Below are 16582 nucleotides of genomic sequence, written 5' to 3' on the forward strand. Positions count from 1 at the left end.
TATTTGCTATATTTTTTTACGGTTTGCCTACTGTACCTTTTAATATAATCAAAGTAATTTTTCTTATTTCTACCATTGACTTTACACACTATAATAATATATAATATAATAGTGTATAAAGTCAATGTTTCTACCAGCTCTCCAGGACTATGACGGTAGTGTTTTTGGGATACCCTGTACATCAAAGAAAGTGTTGCCCTCTATTATTGGAAATTATAACATTGTCTTCCTAACCTAATTTTTTCTCACACTTTCGTTTTATTTTAAGAATTTAAAATGCAGGTAAATTACTTCTAAAACTTAACTCAATTTTTAACGCACGATTTAGAACCCAAACGATGACACTGAATGGAACGACGTTTTGCGAGCCAAAGGCATCATCCCACCGAAAGAAAAGGAGGTCACCGAAGATGACCTGGTCAATATGCTCGAGCAGACCATTAAAGAGAAACAAGCAACCGGTGGTGAGTTACCCGACTATGTATCGTCCAGCTAACATTACAGTTTAGATGGTAAACACATCACCGACATGAATTTGGACGAGTTAGACGAACTGGAAGATTCGGAGGACGAGGGTATATTACTCGAGTACCGACAGAAACGTATAGCTGAAATGAAGGCGCTCGCCGATCGGTCAAAATTCGGCAGTGTTTTGGAGATATCCGCGCAAGACTACGTGCAGGAGATTAATAAAGCTGGCGAGGGCATCTGGGTCGTTCTTCATCTTTATAAACAAGGGTAATTACTTTCACTTAGGCCAGAAATTAATGATTGTTGCAGGATACCGTTGTGCGCCCTTATAAACCAATTCATGCACAATTTAGCAGCTAAATTCCGCACAGTGAAATTTGTCAAGTCAATTTCGACAACTTGCATACCGAATTACCCAGATAAGAATCTACCGACGATCTTTATCTATTTCGAAGGGGAGATGAAGAAACAGCTTGTGGGGCCTGTCGAACTGCGCGGTCCCAACATGACGCAGGATGGTAATGTGCTTCCGGTCTTTTACACTTAAAATCACTGTTTCACTTGTAGAGTTCGAGTATATGATCGGAAAAGCTGGGGCAGTGCCTACGGACCTTACGGAAGATCCCCGCGTTGCTGTGAAAGATAAACTGTTTTCAGATTTGAAGGATTTGAATAATGATTGGTGACGTTGGGCTGGATGTGTTTCAATGCGTGGTGCTTTTGTATCAGACTCTGGATTTCTTTGCTACCAAATCGTAACTGTGATTTTTACTGCTGTATTATTAACTATATGCAGACCGCAGAGCTGGGCAGAATACTTTCAAAAAGTGTTTGAATACTAAATAGTAAATACTTTACACAAATCAAATGTATTTGTATACTAAATACTTTTACGTCCAGTACAAGCGAATACTAGATACAGATACATTGAAAAGTATTCAAATACTTAAAAAAATAAGTATTCAAATACTTTAGAATGTATTCGAATACTTTCAAAGGTATTCGAATACAGTAAAAAGTATTCAAATACTTGTCACTCAAATACATTAAAAATTTAAAATAGTATACTAGATAAAAGGCTTAATACTACTTAAAAAATCAAGTTATACTTTGTATGGGGTTAGCTTTTTTTATATTTCTATTGTTATATACAAATTTAAGGGGAGTAAAAGCGTATTATTATTATTATATTATTATATAGGAGGTACCTACCAGGAGCTTTCTGATACCAGTTATATCCTTAAGAATACGTGTACCAGTTTTCAAAGCGTCGTGCACATGATACGTACGCCTTTCTGAAATTAATTCTAGCGATTTTGGAACAGATCCATTTTTGACCATCCGTTTGTCCGTGTGCATGATAACTTGTTTAGAAAAGTGCGATCGCTTTGAAAATTGGTACATATGGTCTTAAGGATATAAGAAAGGTCCCTATTGTTTTTAAGTTACGTAGACTATCGAGTTCGGTATTCAGATGTATCGGATTTTTATATTTGATTTTGTGACAATGGAAACTTTCCCTAAACATTTCTAAATTGTTCTCAAATATTTGAATAACTTAAAAGTACTGCCTTTTTTTGAGGCCGGAAAAAAAATTGTCTGAGATCGAGATCGATCGAGAGTCCATAATTTCAAACAGTTTGAAGATTGGGCTACTAGATCAAAAGTTACAGCCCTTTGAATTTTTTTTCGAAATTTGTTTTTTGTCCATAACTTTTGATTGAGAAGTCTGATCGAAAAAGTACGAATTGTTTTGGATTCTACGCACCAAAATTAATAAGAAAAAGTGTTTTCCCGAGAAATTTTGGTGCAGTCGATTTTTTGGTAAAAAAAGAAGGTTATACACTGCCTTTTTTTGAACCCCGAAAAAAAAATTGTCTCCGATCGACCCGGAAAAAATTTTTCTTATAGAATGTGGCCTGTAGAATCTATAATTTCAAACAGTTCCAAGATTGGGCTACTAGTTCAAAAGTTACAGCCCTTTGAATTTTCTTTCGAAATTGGTTTCTAGTCTATAACTTTTGATTGAGAAGTCTGATCGAAAAAGTACGAATTGTTTTGGATTCTACGCACCAAAATTAATAAGAAAAAGTGTTTTCCCGAGAAATTTTGGTTCAGTCGATTTTTTGGTAAAAAAAGGAAGATTAAGTATTCATATACTATGCAAAGTATTCGAATACTTTACGAAGTATCCAAATACTTTGCGAAGTATTCGAATACTAAATATTTGTGAAAGTACAAATATTGCTTCCATAAAAGTATTTAATTACAAAGTATTTGAATACTTTAAAGGATTTGAATACTAAAAAGTATTTACAAAATCGAATACTGCCCAGCTCTGGCAGACCGTCATACATTTCAGGAGAAATGATAGGAAATTGATTACTAAATTATGCATTATTACAATAATATGTTATTGAATCTACTTGGTGCTGCCAGACACTTTTTTGGTGTAGTGCTACAATACATTTCTGTTGTGTGGTCGTTTATAAAGACTATTTACAAACCTTTCGGTGTTGAAGCTTTTTTCATTTATGTCACTTAATGTTTGTTGCTATGTATTATTTTATTTATATTGTAATGTTTTATAAACACTTTGTTCATTATAAATAAGAATTTATTAAAAATGAACAAATTGAATTATGCTTACTTGTTAACCTGATTCAGTCTTCCCAGAGGTCCAGAATCTGCTTGGCTGTCGGTAAGCAATATTGGTCTTTTGTTCTTCTTTTCTGCGTCGTTTGATTTCTATAACGCATTGCCATCTCAATAGCTTTAGGGAGGCTGTCTCCAGAATCTAGGTAACAAGAGCTAAAATTGTTATCTTAATTGGCTTTTTCTGATCAAACCAGAGAGTAAACATGTTATGAGATCATTTAAAAACCGTGGAAAATGGAACTTGAAATTTGGTTTGATTATTGGGTTTTTCCCTCCGGTTACCGTCGACCTCTTTGATTTTTATTTTTAGCAATGGCACCTCCCGTTGATCTTGGGCCCCCACTGTGGAATCCGATCCCGAACGTATCCCCGATGATGAACCAGTTACCGCTGTTTTTGCTACTGACGTCCGGGTTACATTTGGAGGGAATACCGATCCAATTTCCTTCTTAGAACGTCTGGATGAGGTTAGAAAACGGACCTCTTAAAAAAAAGTTGCCGCGGTTTTAATGGCTCCAGTGGTTGGTGACTTCCAGACAGGCGAGTCTCTGAATCTTTCCTAGGTGCTTCCTGTAGGTTGCCCTGTGCATGGGAGGCCACCATACAGTATATTATAGGTCTTATCACTATATAGTGTAAAGCCAATATACGCGTCGAGGGTTTCAAGCCCCATATACAACCAAAAGCCCTCCTACATGCAGTGGCCTTTTTCGCTCAATGTGCCCTTTCCAAATCAGGCGGGAGTCTACGATACCTCCCAAATATTTCACCCCAAAATAAAACAAGTTTCATAATTTATTTAATAAATTTACTTAAGCGTAATACAAACAATTGCCAGCAAATACTTTTCAATTCATTAAACAGGTGCGGCACACCAAGACTGCTCACGCGCACCTTCGTAACAATACCACCGTGGAAAATATAACCGATAATGGCGCCTCCGTTACTCGACAAGTGTGGGAAGCACACAAACATTCTTTTTAGGGAGAGAGAGTACAAAAAAATGCGATACGTTACGGTCGAAAGACGACCATACTTACTAACCCTAAGACGTACGCAAAGACTAATTTAAAATTGACGCTAATGTGTAAATAGTTGGGAATCTGTGTCATTTCTTGCTTCTCCTCCTTAGTCGGTAATAGTAGAGCGAAAATGCTGACGATGCCGGCAAGTATCGCGAGGTAATTTGCAGTGTAGGTGGTACCCAATCTGGAAGAGTACGCATCAATTTAAAAGTAAATTATAAACCCTGTTAGTGGTACCTTTGGTTGCTTTGCATAGTATACTGATATTGCATGGGTGGCGGTCGATCGGCACGATCCGCCTGTGGCAGACTGACAAAGTTGTCGCCGTCATTAGAGTTATTATCAGGCTCGGTCTGCAGCAGTTTCGCCTCGATGTCGCGCTTGCCTAATACTTTTCTGGTCGAGTGGTCCTGCATGGTGATACGAAATTTGTCGGTTATACTACAATTGGCGACTATGGGAAATGTGTGTCGTACGACGATATCGACGCACGCCTGCGGGCCGATACTGCCGTCGGGGTCGATCACAGTGTACTTGTTCGGGGCAGTGCATAATACTGAAAGCGGAAATGGGTGATAATTGATATCCCAAGATACACCTACCTTTGAATCGTACAGGAAAGTCGTACGGGTTGTAGAGTGTTAGTAGCTGTTTGTGTGTATGACGTGCATTTAAATAGAAATTTAAGGTTGTTGGAAACACGAAAACTGGTATTTTGCGTATATTTTGATCCATTTTCTTTGTTGCTGAAGGTGAATATTTACATTTAATTCATAATATGTGCATTCAGTTCTCACTGTTCACTTATACAAAGCGTTGCATATACAAAACGTCATTATCTATACAGCTTCAAAAATGGATGCAATGAGAGCAACGTTGCCATTATAGGAACTATGGGAGTTCATAATAACACATTTATTAATTCAAACGAAATACGTACATAATAACATAACATAAAAATAATACACGCGTACGTAACAAATTAATTTTCAGTATTTTTTCTAACCACTACACTCGGCCATTTTTTGATAGTTTTTACTGGTTACAGGCGACGAGACGAGACCTGTACGGCCCTCGGGCATACAAACACTCCAGGACATGCAATTTTTTATTGTGACAAGTGGGAAAGGCGTAGATGAACGCTGAGAATGGAGTTGGCGGCCACACACCCGCACGCACGCTACACGCGTCGAAGTAATTTCAAAGCTTAGAGGTCAATGAGGGCCTCCTCAAATGGTTCACGGAGGTCGTACCGTACTCGTCCATCACCTTTTTAAACGACACTGTGCTCACGATGTAAATCCAGCGCTCACAGAAATATTTCAACGTCTTATATACTTTGTTTTATAGGTACTTAAAACTTGTGTCAGGAGAATATAATGTCCGAGCAGGTGATTGAAAGTTAACCCCCAGGTTCTACGCTAACTTCACACTACAAGAACACGGAAATAAAGTCAACCCGGCAACGTTTAAAAACAGGCCACCCGAATGACTACTCCCTCCAAAACTAAACAAGATCCAGCTTAAATTTGAAAAGTGGCACTTGATAAAACATCTAAGGCAGAGCCCCCTTACGTTAGTTGTAGACAACGCTTTGACCTGAAGCACAGTAGGGAAGGGACGTTAAATAAAACACTGAAATTGTGAAAAGTTTGCTTAATAATGATCGTAATTATTAAGATTGTGAAAGCCCGGAAATTTAGTTGATGTACATTAATATAAACAAAGCAAGCGATTCTGCACTGCGGTTAAACCAAGTAAATTTCAAAAACAAAGATTCAAACACACTACAATAAAATGCGGCCTACAAAACACAAATACGATATAAAGATGAAATGCAAAAATTACTACCTGCATTAAATAACACAAAATAACAACAAACGTTTATGGAGCGACGCGTTCACTACCGCCATTCAAGACAAGATGCCAAACGTTAGGTTAGGTTAGAGTGATAGCTAGTTTAGGTCAAATTAGCATGTGCTCGTTGATGCCGTGCAGATTCGTTTTTATATCGCAGTTGTAGAACTTCGCGTTTAGCCTGGATTTGATAATCGGGCTATCGAGTTATCCGTAACCCACAGCGCACCTGGGGGTACGCCATGGGGAGGTAAGTGCGCGGCTTACACTAACTGACGGTCGCTTTGTAGTGTTGCTGTTTGTTGCTAGGGCGCGCTAAGCCTAGGATGGGCGATGGTTTGAGTCGCCTTGGTTGGGATCGCTTGATTTTGATTCTCGTGTCACTGCCTATGTTGAAGAGTCACTCGTTGATGCGCGCGAGCGGTGGGACTGTTGGCAGCGGAGAAAAAAAGATCCAGTCTCAGAAACCGCTTTAAAGAGTAAGGATACTTAAAAAAAAACTTTTCCAGCTCCACTGACCCTTCTGGTGGGAGGTTCGCTATGGCGTTGGATGGACGAGTCGATGTTTACATTTTTGAAATCAGAAAAAAATCCTCCATCAAATGACACAAAAAATAAAAATTGCTTCCATAAGAAAAAACAATGATGGTTGACTGGAGACGAAACGTTAAACTTTTTAAAAGTAGCATCTTGTAGAGGGACAAAAGTGGCCATAATATTGTATCAATGATTTCGAAATATCTTTTTAAATAACTTCAGTAAAAAGTTCTCTTGCAGTTCCCGAAATCCCCATGGTGGCCCTCGAATTTAAATCACCCTGTATGTCACTAAAAATCACCAAAACTAAATTTAAAAACAAAAATTAATTGCATACATTTACACAAACAATTTTAAAATCACACACACAAGACTCTAAATTTACTGGGTTCGTAAACACACGTCAATCTAACCATAACAATTTTAATGTTCATCAAACTGCACAGACGAAAAAGAAGATAATAAAAGCAATGTTAGCATTAAAAGACTTGCATCATTTTCACGTCATACGGACTTCTTTTTAGCGTATTTTCCTCAAAGTGAAAAATCGCTATTGGCTGCACTTTGACTTATGACTTTGACGTCCGTCCGCCCGTCCGTCTGTCCGTCACACGTACTCCTTCTAAACCACTGAACCGATTCCAAGGATTCCGTGCATACCCATATTTTTTGGTTTTGCGCATGCGCAGTGTCAAAAATTTGGTTTAACGCATGTGCGATGCTAACTTTTTTATTTATGAAGATATTTAAATGAAACTTTATATGTAAACACTACGAATATATGTAAAATTAACGACATTTTCAAAATTTTGTTTTGCGCATGCTCAATGCCAACTTTCTTATTTATGAAGGCTGAAATTTTATACATAGGCATTTGGTATAAAGACAAATCTAACACCAGTTGCAAAATTTGGTTTTGCGCATGCGCATTGCCATCCTCCTTATTTACTGAAGCATTTAAATGAAATTTAATACATAGGCACTTGAAATACAAGCAAAGCTAACACCAGTTTCAAAATTTGGTTTTGCGCATGCGCAATGGCAACTTTCTTATTTCATAATGTAGGCACCTTGCATGAAACTAAAACTAATACCGGTTTCAAAATTACTGTTAACGCATGCTGTATGTTTTATTTACGAAGGTATCCAATGAAATTTCTAATGTAGACAATGCCCAATGCTATTTACGAAAGCATTTATAAAAAGTTCCGTGTGTTTGTATACGCTCCACTATTTTTCATTAAACTGTAAGACTTCGATGACAGGCGGCTCATTTGAAAGAGAATGGAGTAAGGATCTCGTGCCTATCGGTATTTTTTCCTGGTCCTAGCATTAATATTATTAGGAGGATAATACGCTCTCGTCATTTATGTTTGCATAATGGCTTTTTAACTTGTTGTTTAATTCTAACACTCGGTAATTTCTATCTCTTATAATGATTTTCAGTGCACTTAATTACAAAATGAACGATATATGTCGACCTTCAATTTGACTGTATCGATACAACACAAAAAAATTTTTAATTCAAAAAATTAAGACGACGTACATTTCAAAAATTGAGGTTCTTGACCGCAAAAGAACGTCTTTGAGTCACAAGGGACGTTCAGTCCAAAAAAAACCTACCAGCTCTACTTTTATACAAGTGTCTACGCGACCCTACTCCACATTTTTTTTAAAGATTCAAATTTTCGTTGTACATTTACGCAAACAAAATGTTATTAATGATTTACTTGAAACCCAGATTTCCTTTCTATACGAAAATAAAACCTAACGAATCATTTCTAAAAGATAAAAAATTCGATACAAACACAACATAACATTTTACAATGTCTTATCACTTTAAATAAAAACAATAATTTGGATTTTGTTATCTAATCCAAAACGAACCATCCATAGTGTAATCAGTATTTTTGATGAGCGTACGCTAGTTACGTCAACTAAAATTATTATGCGTGGTATCCCAGCAATACACGTCGTTATTTTAATAGAGAATCATAGACTACGTACATAAACCGTACGGTGCTACGTGCTATTACATTCCACGTAGACATAGGGCCTTCGATTCTAAACTCTCCTTACAAATTCTGGTCTTCAAAAAATACGCAAAGAGAACGTCTTGGCATATCAATTGGATAGAAATATGAATACCATTACCACCCGTTTCCGGGAGAGGTATCTTATTCCACGTGTGCAACTTGTTATTTCATGTATAGTGGAACAAGAAGCTGAAAGTGACAGAAAATCGTTGCCGAATGTACGCAACCATTTTCTCCTTGAGACGATGTTTAAAAAGGGTCGACCCTTCCAAAGATAAAAAAGGTAGCTTATGGACGACACAAATGTCAATAAACTTTTTTCCACAAAACCCTACGAAGTTCGACGGCGCGTGACCCGTCAATAATTGAACATTCGCGTTTGCAAACACCGCAATTGCAATCACTCAATTGCCACCGCAAAAGACAAAAGGGCCCCAGCAACTCGTTTCGTGAGGTTTTTGGTCGCAGAAATCGATAGTGAACTAAGTTTGAGGTTGTTGTGCCTGGATATCCAGGTTAACAGTCTCGGGACAATTTTCCATCCTAATCCCTTCAATGGAAATCGCCGCCAAATATCGCCACCATTTTTATCGCCGAATTACGAATTTCGCCAGTAGAATTAACGATTACGGTTCTGCGAGGTCCTAAAATGAAGTAGCGGCCTGCGCTCAGTCAGTCGCTATTAAAGCTCGAGCAAGCTCGCAGCCTCATAAAAGCTCACCTGCTGAAAACCCCCATAAATTCTCTTCCAATATAACGAGCGTGAACTGTGCGATCGCCGTCGCGGTGGAGTTTCGATTTTAATAATTAAAAATAGCTCGGATTTTTGCAAAGGTGAGAGACCCAATTTTTTCTTGTAGATTACGCACGTTTCTGAGTTTTATGAGGATTTAAGTGGGAGAGCAACAGGCTCTTTGTTTCGCGAAGAGCAGCACCTCTTCCTGAAAGTTTATGACTGAAAGTAACCGTCAAGAGAGGCTGATTAGTTTCAGAATGGATTGTACTTACCTACAAAGTTTCCTTTTCTTTTACTTGGTCGCGTGCTTTCACGTGATTTATGGGCAATTTCAGCCCGATAAATGAAAAATGCACTCACGTCATGTTTACGTACCGTATACGTCATAATTTGTACTTTATTAGTAACCACGTTGCGTAATAATCTTCTCACGGCCTGTCGATTTCGTGTGAAGGAAAGAAAATGCGCCCTTTTCGGAAACTATCATTTATCAGGGATGACAATGCTTTAGATCGATTCCGTAGGAAGAATAATGGAAACAGCGGTTTTCTTACTCTCCACGTATGCATTTCCATTTATACAACACAAACGAAATTTTTGAATTTGTAGACCATGGAGCGAAAGACCAATTTTCCCGAAACGCTTGCCCAAAATTGTCGGATTAACCCTATTGAATTTGCATGTATGTTTAAAGTTTGTTACAATTCGTATCGGGTAGCTTTTCCATTACCTTCATCCACGTAAACGGTTTTATTTTAAGCACAAGGGCGAAGGATCAAGTTCGGTTCGCATAACAATTTTAAAAAAACCAACATGACGTTTTTATTCACTAAAATGCGCTAATGAAGAGATTTTTTCTCATTAATAAATCCTTAAATCCTGAGTATCTAACTCAACATTGATTCCTCTGCATCGAGTTCGCTTTTTAATTAAAAAGTTTTTAAAGCACGCGCAACGAGTTTAATGGGACGACGCGAAGCGGAGTGCCTTTAACGTTGCAAGTGCTTTAAAGACCATTTATACACGTGTATCTTATAGAATTTTTTATTATACCTGCAGTATAATTTAAAAATAGGAAATACAATGAAATTATATTGACGTTATACTCGACTACATGTCTAATTAAGTGGGCTGGGTGCTCGTAATTTCACGATTGCCATGGAAATGTCACTTGACGTTTGCTTATAAAAATCATCGTCTTTCTGAATAAAACGATTTCCGTTGACATTCAATCATGTATAAAAAATCGCATAAGCCGCAGTGCAATTGTCACTTGACAGCGGCAAAAGTTACCTGCATCTTTCAGCGACAAATGGCACTAGTTGTTTTTTCACTATTCATTTTCGAACCAGTTTCGATTATCCTTTCCCAGTATGACTAGTTTGACGTCTGTCAAATAATGATTCAGTTTGGTATTTCTTGTTCGTTAAACTTGTCCTGCCGCCATTACACCTCGGTTTGTATTTAACCGAGTAAATTTGGGTTGTTGGCAACTCACATCTGTTTCCTCATTTTACAATTGAACTCGAAAAACTGTCAACCCTAAAATGCTCACTGCGGTTGTCGATTTCTTTATGTAGTGGACAGTTTTTCTCGTCTTACATGCTAGGCCAACAGATTTTCTTACCTAAAACAACCAAATTTACCGATAAAATACAAACCTCCTTGTGCATTATAAGTGAAAAAGATAAACACCGTCCATTAAATCGCTTGTTGTATAGTATTTTACATTATTAGCCAGGTAAGTGAGTTTTTACTGGCGATAGGAGAAGTTGACTGGCGAGCCGTCAGGCGAGCCTGTCATCTCCTAGAGCCAGTAAAAACTATTAGCTGGCGTATAATGTACAATATTTTATTTGTTACTCATTTGTAAACGTAAATAATTAGTTCTTAAATTGATCTCGAAGAAATGTCTAAAACATCATATTATCCATGTAACAGAGACATCGCATTAATTCTGGCCAATGAAATTACTAGATTACTAACTTGTAAAATTTTTACACGTCAGCTGTCAGTTTTACAAGTCAGTAGCGTTTAAAGATGGCGCGTTTACCCGTTTGCGTTTTGTCTTGTTAATCAACGTTTACAACTGAGTAACAAATAAAAATATAAACAAACGTTGGTAGGTGTAAAATCCAAATCCAGTAAAGCCTATTGTAAAGAATATGAAAATTTGTTCCCATGGATGAATAGGAAGTTACTTACGAATAAAGTCTTAAATGCATAGATAATGCTGGCATATATGAAGGAAATGTCAAAGGTATTTAAATCTTCTATCTTTTGGTGGATTCGTTCAAAACTTCAAACAATGCTGCGATTAAAAAGTGGAACAGATTTAGAAGCATATACACTAAATTACGCGCGTTTGTGAAAGCTTCAACCAAAGGATAGGTACAAGCCAAAGAAATGTTCTGCATTTACAGAAAGCGACCTAAGGGGATTTTTTATTTCACCCAGATGACAGTTTCAAAAGTCATACTTGAAGTATAACCCTCTCTTGTTCTGGGCCCTCAACAGGCTGTCGCCCAATTACAGAGTGACCCGCATAATGCTTTTTAGAGGTGTCTCTGCAGAAGGTCTTAATATTTACCTTACGAATTAGGAAAACTGCAGGAAAACCTAATTCGGAGTAGCCGGCAGAGGGCTCGAAACTGGTCTAAGGTAATTTCCATCTCTGCCACACATGAAAAATTCACCTCAACCCAGGTTCGAACACCCGACCTCCGAATTTATAAGAAAGAAGTATCATTACTTAGCAACTTCAAAGCACGTGCGTTTTAAAGGCCTTTTTTCGCACGCGTTTGAGTGTTTAAAACAGAGATTGTGATTCGGGTACAATAAAATTAGTACATTATATATCAAAGTAGACAAGTACAGTATTATTGCCTGAGCACCAAGATTACATCTTGAGGCGCTTGCGCCGAGGGGTATAAGGTGCGAAGGAAATAATAGACTTCTCTACCGTGGTATATATACTATTTTTTTCACTACTAGCACTAAATTAACATATTATATTGATAAGAAAGTGAACGGTTGGACAGAATTTTTTGATTATTAATTTAACATGTCAATCAAGTGTGTAGAAGTACAAGTCAAACATGCCGTATTTTGTTCTGTCATTGAGATATTTTCAAAGAGTAATTTCGTTCGAATTTTTTCAAAATGTGATAATTTTAGGTATGTAATTTCTCTGGAAATGGCGCATGGTGGCAATTATTCATTTTAGCCCCAGTTGCACCAACAAAATTAAGCCTTGATTAAAGTTAAGTCGAACTTAAAATCTATGGCAACGATTATTAAGACAATCGTTGCTATGGTATTTAAGTTATGCTTAACTTTCAGGGATACTTAATTTTGGCGGTGCAATTGGCCCTTAGACAACTTGTCCAAACGTTTATTAAGCGAAATTTCGGGTTGTGTTTTCTAAAAGTGACAGCGTGACAGTTCTGATTATTGACTACTAGTTAATAATGTCCACATTATTAACCACTTTGAACAAATGCCGAGAAAGCCTACTTTACAAGTGGAAAAAAGGTTAATAATCATGTCATCAGACGCTAGTAGTGAAAAAAAGAATTTTTTGCACAAGTGATCAATCCCCTTCCTTATTTAAACACTCCATCAAATGCAGCTGTAAGTTATTGTATGCTGAATACCAAATTCAGAAATCTTTCCCCTTTATCAAGTTGTCGTTGTCGGCTCCCTGGCAAACAGGTATGGTGCGCGGTGAAGAGGAAGCGAAAACTGGCAACTGTAAAAGTGTTGCCGCATTTTAACGTGCACTGTGTTTTCGTAAGGGGCGAAATTGTCACGGAGGAAGTACAAAGGACGAGTCGATAAAGTGTAAGCAGTGGATGAAAGAGACAGAGAAAGTAATTGACGGAGACGTAACTGCCGCACGACAATAACATGTGAAAGAAACAGACAGTCGGTGAAGAAGGTATGCAGCTTTGTTGAAGGAAGAAGAAGACATGAAGGATCACGAAGAAAAGATGCTGAAGTGGATAGATCTGCAACAAGAAGTGAAGAAACAAATCTACAAGGAGGAAGCCTGATTGAAGTGCTAATGGTAGACACTTGAAGAATGAAACCGTGGAGGAGGCATGAAGAAATAAATGTACAAGCAAAGAGCTGAATGATGCACGATAGGAACATGAATTAAACTTGAAAGAAGTTCGACGATTGGATACGTAAAGGTTTCTTATTGAAATAAAGAAATGGGACAGGAAAAGGAGGTGGGTCAATCGAAGGAACTGAGAACCAAGTGGGGCGGTGGAAAAGAAGGACGTGTAAATGAATTGTGAAGAAAATTTAAGCATGCGTATGTGGGGACAGGGGAGAGGAGTAAAGGAAGAAGACGTGAAGAAATCGACAGTAGATGCAGGTAAGGACTTCAAACTTTTGAAATCCGAAATGAAGCCGTGTGTAAACGCGAAGCATGCGTGAAGGAAAATTGAAGAAGGCTCAAGCGTGAAGTGCATGAAGATTATGGGAAGAATTCCCAGCCAAATTTGACGTATTTACATTAATAATGCCACGGGAAAGAAAGGGAAGTTCGCGAAGGGGATGAACAGAAAGAACGCCTTAAAGGCAGTGGCGGTGTGGAAAAGCGTAAGTCAAGCGGTGACAAATTGCAAGGAAGGGATGTAACGAAGGACGGTACCCCTGACCAAACTCCCAAAACTTTTTCCGTAGTCGCATTCAGGACGCGTTAAACTGTTTAACCCGCTTCGGTTCACTGGTTTCTGTACAAATTTATTATAAAAAATGACGAACTGCGTGTTCAACAAAACAAACAGGAGTGACTGTCTGAGAATTTACCGTAAACACGTACACGCTCTTCAACCGTCCGGAAACTAGCAGCAGCCTCGTTTTCTTGTCGTCTTCAGGATTCAAAGAAACACCACTTCCACCATAAACTCCTTCTTTAAATTAATCGACAATCACGATGGAACGCACCAAATGTCCGCACTTCTTCAATATGAACCCAAAACAAACGAAACGAAACAAATACAAATTCGAATGAAACAAACCAACTCTGTCTTATTTCGTAAATAATCCCCCAGATTGACTTAATAAATTGGAATATTTCTCATAGATGGGATGTCCCGAAGGTACGAAAGTTTCTCAAATCATTCGTACTGCACTTTTACATTGCGGGGGTTGTAACTTCCGAAATACACTGAACATTTTTTTTTTTAATAAATAAATGTTTAATGAAAATAATAGAACAGGAACAAATTACATGTAAGAACGGGGTTTTAAAACATAATAATTTTCGTCAAAAGAATTACAAAAAAAACGTAAAGTTCCTAAAATACATTCGGCATTGCTGTTTTGGATTTCTATACTGATTCGCTGGTAAATAAACTGGGTTGAGCGGGACTCCAGTTTTTTGCCTGAGTCTTTTACCAAATATGCCGCTGTCATGCTTTTGGCTTCACTTCCCCACGGACCCATGGTTTCTACAGCGAATCCATTAAAAATAAATGTAGGTTCTAAGGCAGCGTAAGTATTTTTCTTCCTGCGTTCAGCTAAAGCGGCTGCAGAACCTGCTTTCTTCACCGAGGAAAAAAAATATGAAGGACATAAGGTATCAACACAAGTAAAGTCCCATGCCAGACATCTTCCTTCCATCCAAGGCGTTAAAAGCTCTCCCATTGGGTCGTTTTTTATCAATTCCAAAAAGATGATGAGGTTCTGAATAACCAGCCTCATGGAATGCTCTTTTCTGACATTCTAAGATGTTTCGATGGTGACTGTACTTTTCTGTGTCCTTCTGGCAAGATACACCATGATGCCCAAATTTATCCACATTGGCCCCATATTTACAGATATGAGGGCTACAAACTGTAGCACCTAAGCGTAAAGCAATACTTATCTGCAAAACAGAATCTTCAAGATGTGTGGAGATTTGCCTTGCAGGAAGAGCAAGAGCTTGTAACCAAGCGCCTGACTCTTTTTCTTTCAGTGCCTTGCTTGGTGTACTGGATCATTGACGAATTTATTGAACAATTGATCGAATAACTTTTCATTCAAAGGAATGTCCCAAGATTTTTGGATGTGACGAGTTTCTTCAACAGGTGCTTGAGATTCATCAACTATCTTCCATTGGTGAATTGTATCAGAAATCCATGCTGCATCATTGAAATCAATAATCTGAGAAACGACGGGAAGCACGAAAAAGATCGAAGCCAAATAGGCTGGAAGAGCTAATCTTTCCGTACTTCTGACTCCCAAACCACTATTATTAACAGGCAGACTGGACTGTAACGATACTGTATCAGTCATTTCAATATTACAAACAGATCCAATAGCTTTTGTAAATTCATTATCAAGAGCAGCTAGGCAGTCAGTAACAAGGAATGCAGGAGATTTACGTAAAACGTAAAACAGCTTTGGTACAGCTAGACAATTCTTGAGTAAAAATAGTCCATGATGAGCTGATATTAATTTTAAACGAGTCGACAAAATTTTGAAATTTTCTAATTTGGCCATAAGACAAGTCTTTATAGAAGATGTATTCAGAGGAGATCCCAATAACATAAAGGATTTCAGATCTGGAAACTGAATACCTGGAGCTGCACGAAGGATACGAGAACAAACATCCTGTTTCTGTTCTTCGGATCCGCCTGTACAAAAAGCTTCACATTTTGCTACATTTAGATGCAGTCCTAATTCAATAGCTGAATTTTTGATGGATTCGAGATCATCTAAAACTGTGTCAAATTCACCACCTAAAGTCCAATCGTCAAGGTAGCCAACTTTAAAAGGAGATTTCAGGCTTTTCAGTTTATCCAAGCACATTAGACAAAATAACAAAGGTCCTAACGGGTCACCTTGTTGTACTCCACAAGCTGATAAAATGACATTCTTGCCGTATGATAACGAAGATGGAAATCCATAGGCTTGATGTATAAATTTGTAGTATGCTGGGAAAAGGTTCATCCAAGCAGAAAGAACTTTGTCACGACGAACCATATTAAAGGCATTAGTAAAATCCAATTTCAGTAAAACCTTGCAAGAGTCAGAATTAACTTCAATGAATCTTCTAGCACCATGAACAACTGCTTCTGCACCTCCCTTAGTTCCAAAACCCAATTGGTAAGGTCTACAAAACTCTCCAGCTCTCTGATGTACACGGGAACAGATGATTTTCGCAACTAAACGCCGTAGAGTCATTCCAACGGCAATAGGCCGTACTCCTCCATCCTTTTTATTCAGAGCTATCAGTGAAGCTCCAAAGAAAATATGACGGAAGA

The 16582-nt window shown here is 37.9% G+C and overlaps 2 protein-coding genes across 3 annotated transcripts; one reads left to right on the forward strand and one right to left on the reverse strand.

The window, feature by feature from the left end:
* The first annotated feature begins 202 nt into the window (after nt 1–202).
* On the forward strand, nt 203–1396 carry LOC116180554 (viral IAP-associated factor homolog). Of its 2 annotated transcripts, none has more exons than XM_031500603.1 (5): nt 203–282; nt 329–461; nt 510–738; nt 781–989; nt 1039–1396. In XM_031500603.1, exons 1-5 carry the CDS (start codon nt 277–279, stop codon nt 1155–1157), a joined length of 696 nt encoding a protein of 231 aa, XP_031356463.1. In that variant the 5' UTR covers nt 203–276; the 3' UTR covers nt 1158–1396. The 2 variants fall into 2 exon arrangements, with proteins under 2 accessions (XP_031356463.1, XP_031356462.1); XM_031500602.1 differs by having other exon boundaries at nt 329–464; nt 1039–1394.
* A 2524-nt stretch (nt 1397–3920) lies between these two features.
* On the reverse strand, nt 3921–4979 carry LOC116180650 (motile sperm domain-containing protein 1-like). Its single transcript, XM_031500749.1, has 3 exons — nt 4757–4979; nt 4392–4710; nt 3921–4338 (listed from the first exon to the last, which is right to left on the reverse strand). Exons 1-3 carry the CDS (start codon nt 4887–4889, stop codon nt 4143–4145), a joined length of 648 nt encoding a protein of 215 aa, XP_031356609.1. The 5' UTR covers nt 4890–4979; the 3' UTR covers nt 3921–4142.
* Between the last annotated feature and the right edge of the window lie 11603 nt (nt 4980–16582).

This window comes from Photinus pyralis, unplaced genomic scaffold, assembly GCF_008802855.1.
Source record: "Photinus pyralis isolate 1611_PpyrPB1 unplaced genomic scaffold, Ppyr1.3 Ppyr1.4_LG9, whole genome shotgun sequence".
In the NCBI taxonomy this organism is placed as follows: domain Eukaryota; kingdom Metazoa; phylum Arthropoda; class Insecta; order Coleoptera; family Lampyridae; genus Photinus; species Photinus pyralis.

Bases quoted from the DNA above. Each gene is read 5' to 3' on its own strand.
- LOC116180554 (XM_031500602.1), top strand. The intron at 465-509 runs GTGAGTTACCCG...ATTACAGTTTAG, and splicing joins AGAGAAACAAGCAACCGGTG to ATGGTAAACACATCACCGAC. The intron at 739-780 runs GTAATTACTTTC...TGATTGTTGCAG, and splicing joins CTTCATCTTTATAAACAAGG to GATACCGTTGTGCGCCCTTA.
- LOC116180650 (XM_031500749.1), bottom strand. From the start codon at position 4,889: ATGGATCAAAATATACGCAAAATACCAGTTTTCGTGTTTCCAACAACC. The intron at 4,711-4,756 runs GTAGGTGTATCT...TTCCGCTTTCAG, and splicing joins CTTTCCTGTACGATTCAAAG to TATTATGCACTGCCCCGAAC. The intron at 4,339-4,391 runs GTACCACTAACA...GTACTCTTCCAG, and splicing joins ACTATGCAAAGCAACCAAAG to ATTGGGTACCACCTACACTG.